Source organism: Podarcis filfolensis (assembly GCF_964270895.1).
Source record: "Podarcis filfolensis genome assembly, chromosome: 1".
Classification (NCBI taxonomy): Eukaryota; Metazoa; Chordata; class Lepidosauria; order Squamata; family Lacertidae; genus Podarcis; species Podarcis filfolensis.
Window position 1 is genome coordinate 28325170 of NC_139604.1, and position 14669 is coordinate 28339838.

General features: G+C 42.8%; 2 protein-coding genes and 1 long non-coding RNA gene across 11 annotated transcripts in view; 2 read left to right on the forward strand and 1 right to left on the reverse strand.

Annotated features, from left to right (window-relative positions):
• TTC21B (tetratricopeptide repeat domain 21B) overlaps positions 1 to 3648 on the forward strand; it is a 30667-nt gene extending 27019 nt beyond the window's left edge. For all 4 annotated transcript variants that reach the window (XM_083576830.1, XM_083576831.1, XM_083576833.1 and 1 more), the window contains exons 26-29: positions 805 to 1029; positions 1299 to 1419; positions 1819 to 1886; positions 2193 to 3648. In XM_083576830.1, coding sequence (XP_083432956.1) covers positions 805 to 1029; positions 1299 to 1419; positions 1819 to 1886; positions 2193 to 2270 — 492 coding nt within the window. In that variant the 3' untranslated portion in view covers positions 2271 to 3648. The remainder of the gene's footprint in view (positions 1 to 804; positions 1030 to 1298; positions 1420 to 1818; positions 1887 to 2192) is intronic.
• On the reverse strand, positions 1 to 14244 carry LOC310745381. Of its 2 annotated transcripts, XR_014540101.1 has the most exons (3): positions 14108 to 14244; positions 1807 to 1841; positions 1 to 999 (listed from the first exon to the last, which is right to left on the reverse strand). It is a non-coding gene; the product is annotated as an uncharacterized lncRNA (long non-coding RNA). The 2 variants fall into 2 exon arrangements; XR_014540102.1 differs by lacking the exon at positions 14108 to 14244 and having other exon boundaries at positions 1807 to 1938.
• GALNT3 (polypeptide N-acetylgalactosaminyltransferase 3) overlaps positions 13714 to 14669 on the forward strand; it is an 18513-nt gene continuing 17557 nt past the window's right edge. Inside the window, exon 1 of one of the 5 annotated variants that reach the window (XM_083577264.1) lies at positions 13714 to 14349. The gene's annotated coding sequence lies outside the window, so the exon portion shown is untranslated. Of the gene's footprint in view, positions 14580 to 14669 lie in introns of all 5 variants that reach the window. The other 4 variants (XM_083577263.1, XM_083577260.1, XM_083577262.1 and 1 more) reach the window with 4 other exon arrangements.

The following is a 14669-nucleotide window of genomic DNA, read 5'->3' on the forward strand; positions in this document are numbered from 1 at the left end:
TACTTCATTCCGCAGAGCTTTACTTCTGCTGAAGGCAAATGTAGTGTAATGGTTATCAAATCCAATACAATCAAGACTTGCATACAGAGTTGCAGCACTTACAAACCTAACTCATAATAAGACTAAACCTTAACAGTATACAGAAACAGAAACACCACACCAGAAGGGAGAGAGATAGAAAGAGAAAAGTAGAACTCAGGGTTCTTCTGACCTATATTTACAGTCAGCATGACCTTAATTGAAAGAGATAAGAGAACTATTTCAAAGCAGCTTCCCAGAAGATATAACCCAAACAATCATTAACCCTTCTGCCTCTGCTTCTCTCACACAGAGACGCCTCTAGTAGCCTCCTGTATTAATCCAAATAGAAAAGAATCTTTACACACGAGATCAATACTTTCTGCACTAAGAAATGCAAACTGACAATATTAAATATCATTTTTCAGAGTGTAGTTGTACTAGGAAAAAGATTATTCTTTTCAGAGGTGTTCGTAACAGAATACTAAACATTAGTAAGGAATGCTGGGAATCTCCCCCCCCCTCCGCTCCAGTTTGTAAGTTTCTTACTGCCACTGTTTTTCTTTCATGCAAGAAGTCCGCTTGTGTGAAGTTTTATTGAATTAATCACATTGTGGCTTTAGAAAGGCATTTTTGGAGTTGTGATTATTATTATTTTCAACCAGCCCAAGTGCTAACCTAGAATAACCAGCTGCTGTCAGGGCAAAGCACTGTCCTTTTGAGAATGCTGACATTTATACTGGGTTCTCTGTCTTCTGAGTTGCATCATATTGGTCTTTTTTGCAGAAAGATCACATTCCAGCACTTTTGGGAATGGCCACAGCTTACATGATCTTAAAACAAACCCAGCGAGCCAGAAACCAGTTGAAGCGCATTTCAAAGATGAACTGGAATCCCGTTGATGCAGAAGAGTTTGAAAAAAGTTGGCTTCTCCTCGCTGACATTTTCATTCAGTCTTCAAAATATGATATGGCTAGTGACCTGTTAAAACGGTGCCTTCGTCATAACAGGGTAACGGACAGGCCAGAAGTAATGCTGTATCTGTTCTGTTCATGTTTTTCTACCCCTGGAGTCTTTTAATTAATGCAACTAATCTTATGGAAAGCAGGCAAAATGAGGCCGGCATTCCTTATACTGGCTGACAGTGGTGAGGGCAGTGATTTATGACCTTCTGTGCAGTGCCATTGAGGGCCAACAGCTTACAATTCAGTGGGGCCAACAGGCTCTGCAATTTTAAGTCCTGCTGACGGAGATTTCTCTTTTTTAAAAATTCTTTTTAGTCTTGTTGCAAAGCTTATGAATATATGGGATACATAATGGAGAAAGAACAAGCATATAAGGATGCAGCTGCAAACTATGAGATGGCCTGGAAATATGGAAACCAAACAAATCCAACAATTGGTAGGTTCACCCTTAGCAACTTCTTTTCATTTTCACTTCACTTTTAATTCGTATAATGCCTTTCTATATTACTATACACAACGTGGCTGACAAGTTGGAGAAACAACAAAATAGACAGCAAAGATCACACATGTAATTGAAATTGAAAACCAAGGTGATTCTTTGCAGCCAAGACTGGGGAGATCCACTCCAGCTCTCTGGCCAAACACTCTGTGGTTAGTAGGTTTTAAAATCTATTATTAATTATTATTACATATTTATTAAATGCCTATGCCATTCTTCCTGCCAAAGGAACCTTGTTCAAACAAAGGGGCTTGCAGCTCCCCTTGTAAAATCCTAGGATTACATGAAAAGAGAATGATACTTTTGCATTAACCTCTGACTTACCATTTTTTACAGGTTTCAAGTTGGCATTTAATTACCTGAAAGCGAAGAGATACATTGATGCAATCAATGTTTGTCATAAGGTAAACTGTTTGTTTTACAAACATGTTTCTTTGCTTGTGTGTTCTATGAAAAGGGGAAAACACTGAGGTTTAGTGTAGTCCTCATTAATGACAGTATTGACGTCTGCTGCAGTGAAATAGCTTTAGATATATAACAGTAGAATAGTCAGCTACTTGTTTTAGTTTACAGTGAGACATAACTTTGTGTGTCTGCGTGTTGTGAACTGCCCTGAGGCTTGCAGGTATAGGGAGATATACAAATTTAATAAATAACAATAATAAAGTAATAACTTTACTGCTTACTATGAACATATTTTCTTTCAACAGGTTTTAGAACAGCATCCAAACTACCCCAAGATCAGAAAGGAAATACTTGATAAGGCACGCGTAGCATTAAGAACTTGAACAATATTGTATGTATTTATCTTAAATGGGGGGGCAAACACAGAAAGGTCTGTAAAACTATCTGTGTAGCTACATGCTCAGTTAGTTCCCATTGAAAAAAGTGGAGAGTACTTTTAGATTATCTGTCTTCTGGAAGAGGCAGTTTTAGCACATAGAGAGTTCAGCAAATTTAAAAGATAATCAGTGTCTGTTGCTACCCACCTGTAGGTATTGGCTACAGTCCAAATAAATCACTTTGGTGTAAGGGAACAACAGCCACAGCTGGAACGTCCTTTGAAGGTTGCTCTGTGACAGAGAGAGTTCCCAGCTGCACCCTCCTTTGCTGGCCTTCGAACATCACCCTCGTAAAGGTGATTTATTTGGAGTACAGCCATGCTTTTGAAATGGTGTATAATCGGGGTCCTCAAAGGCAGCGGGGGGAAAGACCGCGAGAATGCTTTATTTGTGTCTCACACTTCTGTTTTATTTTTGCAAAACGTTTTCCCAGCTGGAATCCTAGATCAAGTAGACCAAAAATCCCTTCCCCTACCCCAGTTTATTTTACCAATGACTAATTTATTTTGCTATTGTATACTACAGAAATCATTACATAATTGCGCAAGGTGCCAGTAGTTCCCTAAGGATTTATTTACTGATTACATACGCAACTTGCCATTCTTTTGAGATGTTCAGTCTCAACCATTTGGCAAGGTGGGTTAAGCTGAAACGATGTCCCATCCCCATAGGCTATCCTACTGAACGGGAGGAATTTGAATTTCATTCTACCACATTTATTTATTAGCTAACGGTATTTGCATGCTACTCTGCAATTATTATTATTTTATAATTCATTAAAATGATTTTAAAATACAATATAAAAGAATTAAAAATACAATTACAACAAAGCACCTCTTGGCAGATAGAGAAAGCAGTAAAATCAGGGACAGACCAATTAAAAAACTTTAGCAAACCAGGGTTCTCACAGTTTGAAACACTTTGATTGAAGATCTAGTTGTCCTCCATGCTTAAAGCTCCAAAGTAGTATTATTACTAGAACTTCTAGTAGAAACGACAACGTATTTTACTTCATTTGTATAATTCATTATTTGGATTATTGTGTAAAACTGTCTTTCAAGTGATTATTGTTTATGTAGCCTCAAAGAATTCCCATGGCTTTTTCTGAGAGGCTTGTTTCAGTGCCTGCAATATAGCATGTAGGCCATAATTCAAGTGGACAGAGATATGCCTCACCTTTTGTAAACACTATATTTACATATGCTTTTATCATATGATTTGCATTGTTTTATGAATTTTGGTATTTTTCATGTAAACTGTACTGAATTACTAATTCGAAAAGAATGTATCAATGTCTTACATAAAATAAATATATTTCTTCAAATCTGTCTTTATGTACCATATCCCATAATTTGGGAGCAATAGTTAAATAAAGGTGGGCCAGGGAAGGTGGGGAGAGGCGTTATTGGTTTGTTTTTGTTCTGCATTACACTGGAAATGACAGAATGTGTTACACAACAACCATTAAAACACAGTTTAAACTAACAGGGTTTTTTCACAAGAGGGTATGGGCCGTATTATGAATTTCTGCCACTACCATCCACCTTAAACTTGATTTCCACTTCAAGACTGATGTTAAGATTTCATTGTTATAGTTCTTGCAGTTGATTGAAGGTTCTTCCTCCCCTCCCCCCCGGTATGCTGTGGTATCCACATCCTCTGACTCAGATATGAAATTACCACCACAGTCTTTACTGAGTTCCGATTGCTGCTACTTTTTCACTTTGTTCTTACCGGAGCTAAACATAGAAATGGCTTTTAAGTGAAAAGCAAATTGACTTGTTGCATTACATAGAGTTGCCCATATTTATCTTTGGAGATTATATTTGGATCTGTTTGTTTAAAACTCCATTTTCAGCTACCAAAGCTATTAATTTGAAGGCTGCCTTTTGTTTAAAACATTATAGCTCTGTTCTCTGTTTCTCTGTGTTAGGGTTGTTTTCATTTATCCAATTGCCTGTTTTGGAACCTCTTTCCTCCTGCTGTAGCTCACCCGGGCCTTCCATTTCACAGAGGCTACCAGTTCCCAAGCCTTCTAAGGAAAGAAGGCAGTAAAATAGGCATAGGCAAACTCGGCACTCCAGATGTTTTTGGGACTACAATTCCCATCATCCCTGACCACTGGTCCTGTTAGCTAGGGATGATGGGAGTTGTAGTCCCAAAACATCTGGAGAGCCGAGTTTGCCTATGCTTGAAGTAAAACAACCTGTTCTGAGGGTGTTATCAGCTGGCCCCCAGACAGAAGCCTGCCTGAGACAAGGCAATGGCACACCTTCCCTATTGCCCATACAGAGACCTAATGGAGTGGCAGTTGAATCTTACTTCAACACTGGTGATGGGATATCTTCCATTTCTACACCTGAGGGCATCAGGCTAGTTTGGGGAGAGGGGTGGGTGCAGGATAAGCGGCAGGTATGTCTTTCCAACAGAAGGGAATGGCCCCAGGGCTTGAGGGGAACAGCCAAGGGATTACGGCTGATGCCTCCCAGCTTTTGCTTGAGGGGTTTGTAACCCACAGGCCAGCAGCTATGTCAGGAGTATCAGGAAGCTGGCACACTTCAGGGTCACATCTAGATGCATTACAGTCAATTCCAATATAGCTGGGCCAGCAGGCTAATTCTCAGGAGCCGCCATGGCCATTTTTTGAACAACATGTTTTCACCTAAGTTGGTCACTGATGTAGAAGACCATCATCAACACATAAAGGTTGATTGCATGCCTTGGATTGCCAGTTTGCCTAAAATTTGTTTGGTAGATTCTGTGTTCTGATACATTCTCATCCAATAAGTTTTCCTATTCTTTTCCTCTGCATTCTGCACGCCACCCCACCATGGGCGTAGCCTGGCATTATTTTAAGGGGGGGAGGCTTTATGGGGGGGCAGAACTAAGTTATTTGTGATGCAGTTGGTCAGTTGAGTATTTTTATTTGTTTACTTGATGGGGGGGGCAGCTGCCCCTTGGCTACGTCCATGCACCCCACCCTAATTGTTTGGGTTCACGTGAGCCATCTGCCCTCCTGAATTCAGGATAACAGAGTGACATTTTTCCATGGGTGACCCTACTTTTTTCTCACCATTAAGTGGGAAGACTCCATTTGAGCTTTTAACAATATTTTTAGCAGCATTTTATAACTTAAACCTCCTTTCTAATACATGGCCTTTGAATTGAAAGGACGAGAGAGAGAGAGAGAGAGAGAGAGAGAGAGAGAGAGGTCAGTTCAGTTATGTTAATGAAAAAGGAGTCCAGTGTTCAGTATGGTGTTGCCTAGCAACTCATATTCTCTGCCTTTGAAGGAGGAGGAAGGGAGTGTGTCTGCATTTTCTACTGCTCTCTTACACTGGAGATTTAAGCTTCCTATAGCAGCATATACAGTATATATAGCTATGGATACCTATACATACAACTATAGCAAGCTCTTTATATAAGCTCTTTGTTATCATACAGTATGCTTGAAATATTTTGTGTCCTATAGTTTCAAGGAACAGGTTCTCAGTCAAATTGTGTCTTTATGATCGTAGTTGCAAGAGAAACCAAAACGATCAAGTCTATACCTTTCAAATCTAAACACAAGCAGCCCCTACACTAGGTAGCTGAAAAATAAAACCCTTAAGCACTGCATTTAACGTTTCAAAATAGTGGGATAGATAGTGGGATGCAGATTTTCTAAAATGAAACCACAAATAATATTTTTCCAAAAAATCTTTTATGCAGCAGTTTGAGATGCAATCTAGCAGTGGAAGTTTTGTCACTGACTTCAATGAGATGTGTGGCAACAAAAATCATTATAGTAGGTAGCCACAGGTACGAAAGGGGGCAGGGCTCCTGCACCTTTGATAGTTGTGTAGAAGAGATTTTAGCAGTGTTGCTTGTTATGCCTGCTACAATTCTCTCTTCTATTCAGCTCTAAAGGTGCATGATCCTTGTCCTCTTGCACCTGAGCTATGGCTCTGTGGTAAAGCATTTGATTGGCCTGCAAAGGATCCCAGGTTCAAGAAAGTCCTGTTCAGTTTCTGTTAATTGGTTCTCATGGGAAACTTACAGATTCTGGCTTCACACAATTAACTCAAGGCCGTGTCAATTTACTCTTGGCAGAAAGCCAAGGTCAGCTTGACCTAGAAACTACTTACTCTGATTGGTTAACGACCAGCACTCAACTCTGTTATCTAGGGATTGCTAGCACAGTTTGGTGTGTTAGGGGTGTGTTAGGAGTAGAAGTGCTGTGTATGGTTGAGAGAGAGAGAGAAAGAAAGGATTTATTTTGCTTTGTTTTGTATGCAGAAACTCTGCTGGTTTTTATTTTTCCTTTTAATAAATCCTGTAAATAGTTATTCTGAGTCTAGCTGACTAGTCATTTCCACCTCAACTAGCTTCTTCGCTGTGCAGGAAAACTCTGCTACGTTTGGGCTAAAGCCATTAGAGCTATGCCTGACACTTCAAAGTTCCCTGAGGTTATGGGTATTGTGCTGCCAGCCTGAGTTGTGGTGGTGTCAGCATCAACGGCGTTGGTTCCAGTAGTTCCAGAAGTTGTTGTTCCCGTTGGTGCAGCAGATGGACATTGGCTGGTTCCTGACTGTGGTGAGCTGGTGACGCAGTGGACACAAGGACAACAGCTGCAGCGTGTGAGTGCTGGGTGCTGTGGTTCCTGTTCTCTCTCTCGGTGGTCGTGAGTAGCTGGTTCCGGGTTCCAGGGACATCGCTCTCAAGATGGCCTCACAACCAGTTCAGATGGCTTTTGAGCGTCTGAATGACTCCAATTACTTGCTGTGGTCGGAACGCATGCAGGCAGTGCTGCAGAGGGATCGTCTCTGGCAAGTGGTGAGTAAGTTTCCTGCGAAGCCTGATGATGAAGACCTCGATAAAGACCAAAGAGCAAGGGCCACAATTGTCTTGGGGCTGGAAGATTCCCAGTTGCCGTATGTGAGGGGAATCAAGACAGCTAGAGGTGTGTGGCAAGCACTTAAAGAACTCCATGTGCGTGAGACAGCGGTTTCCAAGCTGTTCATTCGCAAGGCATTGTACAAGGCAATGTTACAGCCTGGGGTTACAATGCAGGAACACCTACACAGTTTACAGTTAAAGTTTGCTGCGCTACAGGAAAGAGACTGTGCATTAGACCAGCAGGAGAAGGTGGCTATTATTTTAAGTTCTCTCCCGGAAAGCTGGGATAATTTAGTTTTGTCTCTAGAAGGCATACAGGAGCGTGATTTATCAATCAGTTACGTTACTGGGCGTTTGATTGAAGAGTGGCAGAAGAGGCAAGAAAGGTCGTTGGCTGCAGAGGCTTCTACAGGCGGGCGGTTTGGAAGGAGTTCTCATGCCGTGCCAGGGGTGAAGCAAGAGCAGCGTGCCGGTGAGGAGTCTGCGTTTGCTGTTAGGCGTTGTTTCCGATGTGGGTCTTCAGCGCATCTAAAACGACAATGTCCTGAGTTGGTCAAGTCTCAGTTGCCGGTGCAGGAGCAGAGACGAGATCAGCAGCAGCAGCAGCAGCAGCAGCGGAAAAAGAAGTTCTTCAAACAAAAACAGTCGGCTCAGCTGGTGACCGCCGAGGTCAAGATTGCTGATGAGAAAAAAGCTGTCTGGGTGGTCGATTCGGGAGCGTCTCGGCACATCGTAAATTCAGATGAATTGTTTGTTTCCAAGAACTCAGCACAGCGCAGCCAGGTGGCTCTAGCAGACGGAAGTACTTCCGAAGTGATTTCGGGGGGTGCAGTTTTTGTTCCTTGTCTTCGTGAATGCCTGCAAAATGTACTTTATGTGCCTTCATTAAGGAGCAATCTGATGTCTGTAGATTGTTTGCTAAAAGCTGGGTTTAAAGTGTATTTTGAAGGAGACAGTTGCATTATTAAGAAGGCTGGTGAGACTTTAGGCACTGCTAAGTCAGAGGGAGGCTTGTTTTGGCTTAAAGCAGGATCTCAAGTTGCAGCAGTAGTCAGTAAATCTCAGCCTGCAGTGAATAACAAAGCTATACATGACAACTGTGTGCACTTATTGCATAGGAAAATGGGGCATGCTGGCTGGAAAAGTATACTAAAAATGTCTGAATTGGCTGATGGGGGTAATTTAAAGAGTTGTAACAAGTACCTTGATTGTAATGTTTGTAAAAAGGTTAAAACCCACAGAGTCTCTTACCCCAGAAGTGACAGAGTTAGTGAGTCACCGCTACAGCTGGTTCACATGGACGTAATTGGTCCGTTTGCTGTAAGCAGGGGTGGATCGCGTTTTTCATTAACAATTGTGGATGACGCCACGCGTTATTCTTGGGTTTATCCCATGAAGAATAAGGGTGACGTGTTCACTAAGTTTAAAAGCTGGGTGGCATCTGTGGAAAGATTTCTGTCCATTAAACTCAAAAGGATTCAGACGGACAGAGGTGGCGAATTTATGTCAAATGCTTTTAGAGATTGGTTACAAAAGCGTGGCATTGGGCATAGAAAAACGAACGCTTTTTCCCCAGAGGAGAATGGCGTTGCAGAGCGAAAAAACAGATCTTTACAAGACATGATGTTTGCCATGCTTGATGATGCTGATTTGCCCATGTCTTATTGGGGGGAGAGCATGCTCACCGCGTGTTATCTCCAAAATAGGCTCTTTCATCAAACAATAGGTACAACTCCATACTTTAAATTGTTTCAGAAAAAACCCAAAATTGACCATTTGCATGTGTTTGGATCAAAAGCCTGGGTATTAATTCCAAAACAAATGAGAAAGAAGGGAGATCCTAAGACCAAACAGTTAGTGTTTGTGGGTTACCAGGAGCTGGGAAAAGGTTTCCGCTTTGCTGAAGGGACAAATGGCATTGTGATCTCCAGGAATGCCAGTTTTTGTGAACATAGTGGCTGGGAGAGACTACATGCCAATACTGAGGTTTGGTTTGAACCTTCCCAGGAGCTTCATGACTCTGAAGGTAAACATAGAGAATCAGAGTCTGAGGGGGAGGAAAGTTCAGATAAGAGCTCTCAAGAAAGTGGAATTAGCCAGAGACCAGTTGCTAAGCAACAAAAGAGAGGTCGTAGTTCTGAGGAGGAAAGTGGGTCAGAAGAAAAATTTTCTCCCAGAAGATCTAAAAGACAAAACAAAGGAGTGCCTCCGGTGCGTTTTTCTCCAGATACTGCAAATGTGTTTAGTGTAATTGCAGAGCCCAAGAGTTTTCAGGAGGTGCTAAAGTTACCAAAAGAGGAGGCAGAGCTCTGGAAACAGGCAATGGAGGAAGAGATGTCCTCTCTGAATGAGCACAAGGTTTTTACACCAGTAGCAGCGCCTGAGGGGGCAAAGATTGTAGGCTGCAGGTGGGTGTACAAACTTAAACCTCTGGTGACAGGAGACTACAAATACAAAGCTCGTTTAGTGGCTCAAGGATACTCTCAGAGGCCCGGTTAGGACATATCTAGGGTTGGAAGTGTGCTGGGCCCAAGATGGCAGCTGCCTAATTAGTCAGCAGAACAAAGTTAAACAACTACTGACTACATACAGGATGCAGGATTGCAAAGGGGCAGTGGTGCCTATGGATCCAGGTTTCATAAAAACACTTCATACAGATGAGAGTCCTGAATTTGAACATCCTGATGTATATCATTCTGTAATTGGAAGTTTATTGTATCTAGCACAGTGGTCCAGACCTGATATTAGCTACGCAGTAGGCATATTAAGTAGATTGGTCTCAAAACCCACATTAAATGCCTGGAAAGGGGTAAAACAAGTTCTGAGATACCTCAAACAGACAATTGGCTATATGTTACAATTAAATTCTTCAGAGGATGAAATGTTGAGTTGCTACTGTGATAGTGACTGGGGAAATTTGCCGGATAGAAAATCTGTCACAGGACTAGTCATAATGGTCGGTGGAGCTTTAATCAGCTGGCGGTCACGCAAGCAAGACGTTGTAAGTGTGTCATCAACGGAATCAGAGTACGCCGCGTTGAGTGAATTGTGCAACGAGGTGATTTATTTCAAGCATTTGTTAACAGATTTAAATGTAAATTGTGGAGAACCAGTACAAGTTTACATTGATAATCAAGCTTGTATAACCTTAAGTAAAACAGAGGGTTTCAAATCGCGTTCCAAACATATCTCTGTAAAATACCAAAATGTGCGTTGCTGTGTACAAGACAATGTAATCACCTGTACTTATGTACCAAGTGAAGAAAATGTAGCAGATGTGTTAACTAAACCATTGGCAAAGGTAAAGAACAAGCGAATGTGCAAGGGTTTAGGTTTGCTGGAAAAATAATCTCCTACATAGGTGTATTTGATGTTAATTGTCCAGCAGAATCTGTGAGGGGGTGTTCAGTTTCTGTTAATTGGTTCTCATGGGAAACTTACAGATTCTGGCTTCACACAATTAACTCAAGGCCGTGTCAATTTACTCTTGGCAGAAAGCCAAGGTCAGCTTGACCTAGAAACTACTTACTCTGATTGGTTAACGACCAGCACTCAACTCTGTTATCTAGGGATTGCTAGCACAGTTTGGTGTGTTAGGGGTGTGTTAGGAGTAGAAGTGCTGTGTATGGTTGAGAGAGAGAGAGAAAGAAAGGATTTATTTTGCTTTGTTTTGTATGCAGAAACTCTGCTGGTTTTTATTTTTCCTTTTAATAAATCCTGTAAATAGTTATTCTGAGTCTAGCTGACTAGTCATTTCCACCTCAACTAGCTTCTTCGCTGTGCAGGAAAACTCTGCTACGTTTGGGCTAAAGCCATTAGAGCTATGCCTGACACTTCAAAGTTCCCTGAAGTCCCTGGTCTGAATCCCTGGAGAACCACTGCCAGTCACTGCACTGAGTTAGATGGACCAATGGTTTGACACTGCATAAGGTAACTTCCTGTGTTCCTACTCTCTTATGTTAGCACGATACAGTACAATTCTGGGATTAAATATCAGTGTATGATAAAACAAAAACCACCAATTTACACACTTGCCTATGAAATAGCACTACATTGCTTTGGCAAATTATAATTATTTAGTTTTTCCATTTGTCTTGAAGATGCTGGAAAGTATTGGTTGTACAGAAGAAATGGAGATGGAAGAAATAAGATGAAAGTAACAAGAAAAGGGGCTTTGCAGTTCTATGCATATTTACATGAATTCAGTGATACTTCAGAACAAACATACACAGTATCATGCACCACAGATCAACAATTACAGATAGGTAGCCGTGTTGGTCTGCCATAGTCAAAACAAAAAAATTTTTTTCCTTCCAGTAGCACCTTAAGGACCAACTAAGTTAGTTCTTGGTATGAGCTTTCGTGTGCATGCACACTTCTTCAAATTTTTTTGTTTTCACAGATCAACAAGAAGAGCAAAAAGCTGCTGTAGAGTATTGTTTAGGTAAAGGTGAAGGTAAAGGACCCCTGGACGGTTAAGTCCAGTCAAAGGCAACGATGGGGTTGCGGCGCTCATCTCGCTTTCAGGCCACACAGCTTTCTGGGTCATGCAGCCAGCATGACTAAACCGCTTCTGGTGCAGCGGAACACTGTGACGGAAACCAGAGCAGCGCACGGAAACGCCGTTTACCTTCCCGCCGCAGCGGTACCTATTTATCTACTTGCATTGGCGTCCTTTCAAAATGCTAGGTTGGCAGGAGCTGGAGCAGAGCAACGGGAGCTCACCCCGTTGCAGAGATTTGAACTGCTGACCTTCTGATTGGCAAGCCCAAGAGGCTCAGTGGTTTAGACCACAGTGCCACCCACGTCCCTACAGAGTATTGTTTAACAGAACAACTCTGTGTGTTTACTCAGAAATAAGTCCACTATTGTCAATGGGGCTTGTTCCCCAAGCATGCATTTGATTGTTCATTTGGGCATTCCTGGTTCATTTCAAGCAAAAAACGCAGGCGAGAGTGAGACATTAACAACTTTCCTTTGTATGGTGCTAGATTAATTTACATTTTAGCTCAGTGGTGTTGGCTAAAAAGTCACACAGTTCATGACATAAAGCCTAGTTGAAGGAAAAGCAGCTGTTAATGAGGTGGGGGTAAACAACCACTGCTCCCACATGTCCTCGGAATTGACCCTTCATGCATCAGCTTTTCCTGAAGGGAAAAAGGGGGTATGCTTAAAATTTTTAGTCTTCAGCCTCTTTATGTAAAATCTTAGAAAAGCAATGGGACCTTATTCTTATCATTAATAATACGTCATAACTGAACTAGTCAACCTGGATAAAAAATGAGGGGAAATGTGAGATTTCTTCCCAGCCACCTTACAAGAACACAGAACTGTGAAATCTACTTTATGCTGTTAAAAAGGAGATGATTCATATTTGCTATGGAAAGAACTGAAATACAGTAATGTAAATACTTCTAAAAATATTGCAGCATCTGGTCAACATTACATTTTTCAGTGTAATTTGAAAATAAAATGCATGATGCCAAACTAAATATATATCTTACTTTATAAATTACTCAAGCAAGCAACAATAACACTCTACAATTCATACTTGTTTCAATCTCAGAGCATCCTGTCAAATTCCACTGTTAAAACAGTTCCTTGTCATTCCCAAAGCATGCACTTTTCCATTTCCCTTTACACTATTTGTAGCTACTACATATTTTTGAGCATTGAGGGACTGACATCTCCAGGAAGATTTTACAAAATCTTTGTGGTGACACCTGTGCAAAATTCTATTATTGTGTCTTCTAGATTCAAGGGCCGAGTGATGCCTGCAGAGGCATTGTTAGGATGTCCCTGTTCTTTTCGTTAAAGCCCCCGATCTCTTGCCCTGTTCCCCATTTCTAAAAAATCTCTTGTAGGTTGGCTGAGAATTGTGCAAAGAGTCCCAGGTGGAATCTAGACACATATTGAAAACGCTGTGAAAATGTTTTACAAAAATGCTTTGAAAAATATACTGAATTTGTCATAGCTCACCATCTCCATCTAGTGTCACATTTGTATAATGCACTTTACAACAAACTTAAAATGTTTGATTTGCAGCTGTATAGCTGAGTCCCCAGTCCCCTGCCACTCAATGAGCTCAGAGGCAAACTGAACCCTAACAACAAAAGCCAATTTTGTTTTCTCCCCTCAGAAAGTTGGCCTAAATTTGCATCTTGACATAAATTGGTGTACTTATTTCATGCAAGTTTACATCATGCGTTTGTGCCTATTAAGTAAACGGTAAAGGACAGTGAAGTCCAGTCAAAAGCCGACTCATCTCGCTTCAGTTGGAAAGCATACCAGTACAAGTAGATAAATAGGTACCGCCGCAGTGGGAAGGTAAACGAGCTATTAAGTTTCTAGCAATGCGCCCGGGGACCTGTATTCTTGATCCACTTCAATAATGATCATATGGAACACTCCATCTCTTCCTCCCATTCATATATCACAGCCACACCGATATATCACCCTGAATTTGCCAGCGAACCTTTCTTTTTCGATTTACCCTCATTTTTCCACCAGGCCCTTAAAAACACATAGTAAGGGCCATGCAATTTCCCTTCCTTTTACTGCCTCCACGTTTCAACGAACGCAGCAGGAGCTCATCCCTGTATCAGTTTGCTGAATTAATTTTGCTCTGGAGTTTCCATTGCTCAAGCACACACACACCCCTCCTCTGCCCCTCGGAAATAAGCTTCACAGGAACCCCAAGAGCGCAGAAGAGGTGGAAACAACGGCAGCGTCCGGGCGGCAGAGCCTCCGGGCGTCAAAAAGCCATAGAGGGCAGCGGAGGAGGAGGAGGAGGAGGAGGATCATTCTGGGGCCTCCGTGCTTCTCGCGCCCGCCAGGGGCACGTGGGCCTGGGGCCTTCCGTTGGAGGAGCGGAAGGAGGGGCTGCGCGCGCGCGCGCGCCTTACCTGGGCTGCCCAGGTGAGCCACTCAGGTGAACGCCCTCCTCAGCCCGACGCTCACCTGGGCGCTGCCGAGCCTCACGAAGCGGCCAATCGCAGGCCAGGGTTTTTCGCTCGCCGCCCTGGCAACGGAGCGCCGCCGCCGCCGCCGAGAAGGAGGGAAGGAGGGCAGAGGAAGGCACGCTCGCTCCTTCCTTCCTTCCTTCCACGCCGACGCCGAAACCGCTTTCTTCGCGTTGCTGGCACAGGTAAGGGCGGGGCTTATTCTGCTGGGTGGCTGCCGGTGGAGGTCAATGAGAGCACCGGGAGTGGGGGGGGGGGTCGCCCGCTGCCGTTGCTTCAGGGGCGAGCGTCGGTTGCTGGCTCGGAGAGCCGTTTGCAGAAATGGCCATGTAGGCTAGGAGGCTCCGGGTTGGAGCGGTTGCGCCCTTCGCCCCCCTCCCCACCTCCTGCTCCTCCTCTCCCGCCCTATCCCGAGGTAACGAGGATGGGGAGGGGGGTGTTGCTGGTCTTGTTCTACTAGTCCTCTGGGGAGATTTTATAGGTACAGTATAGATCAGATACAGCT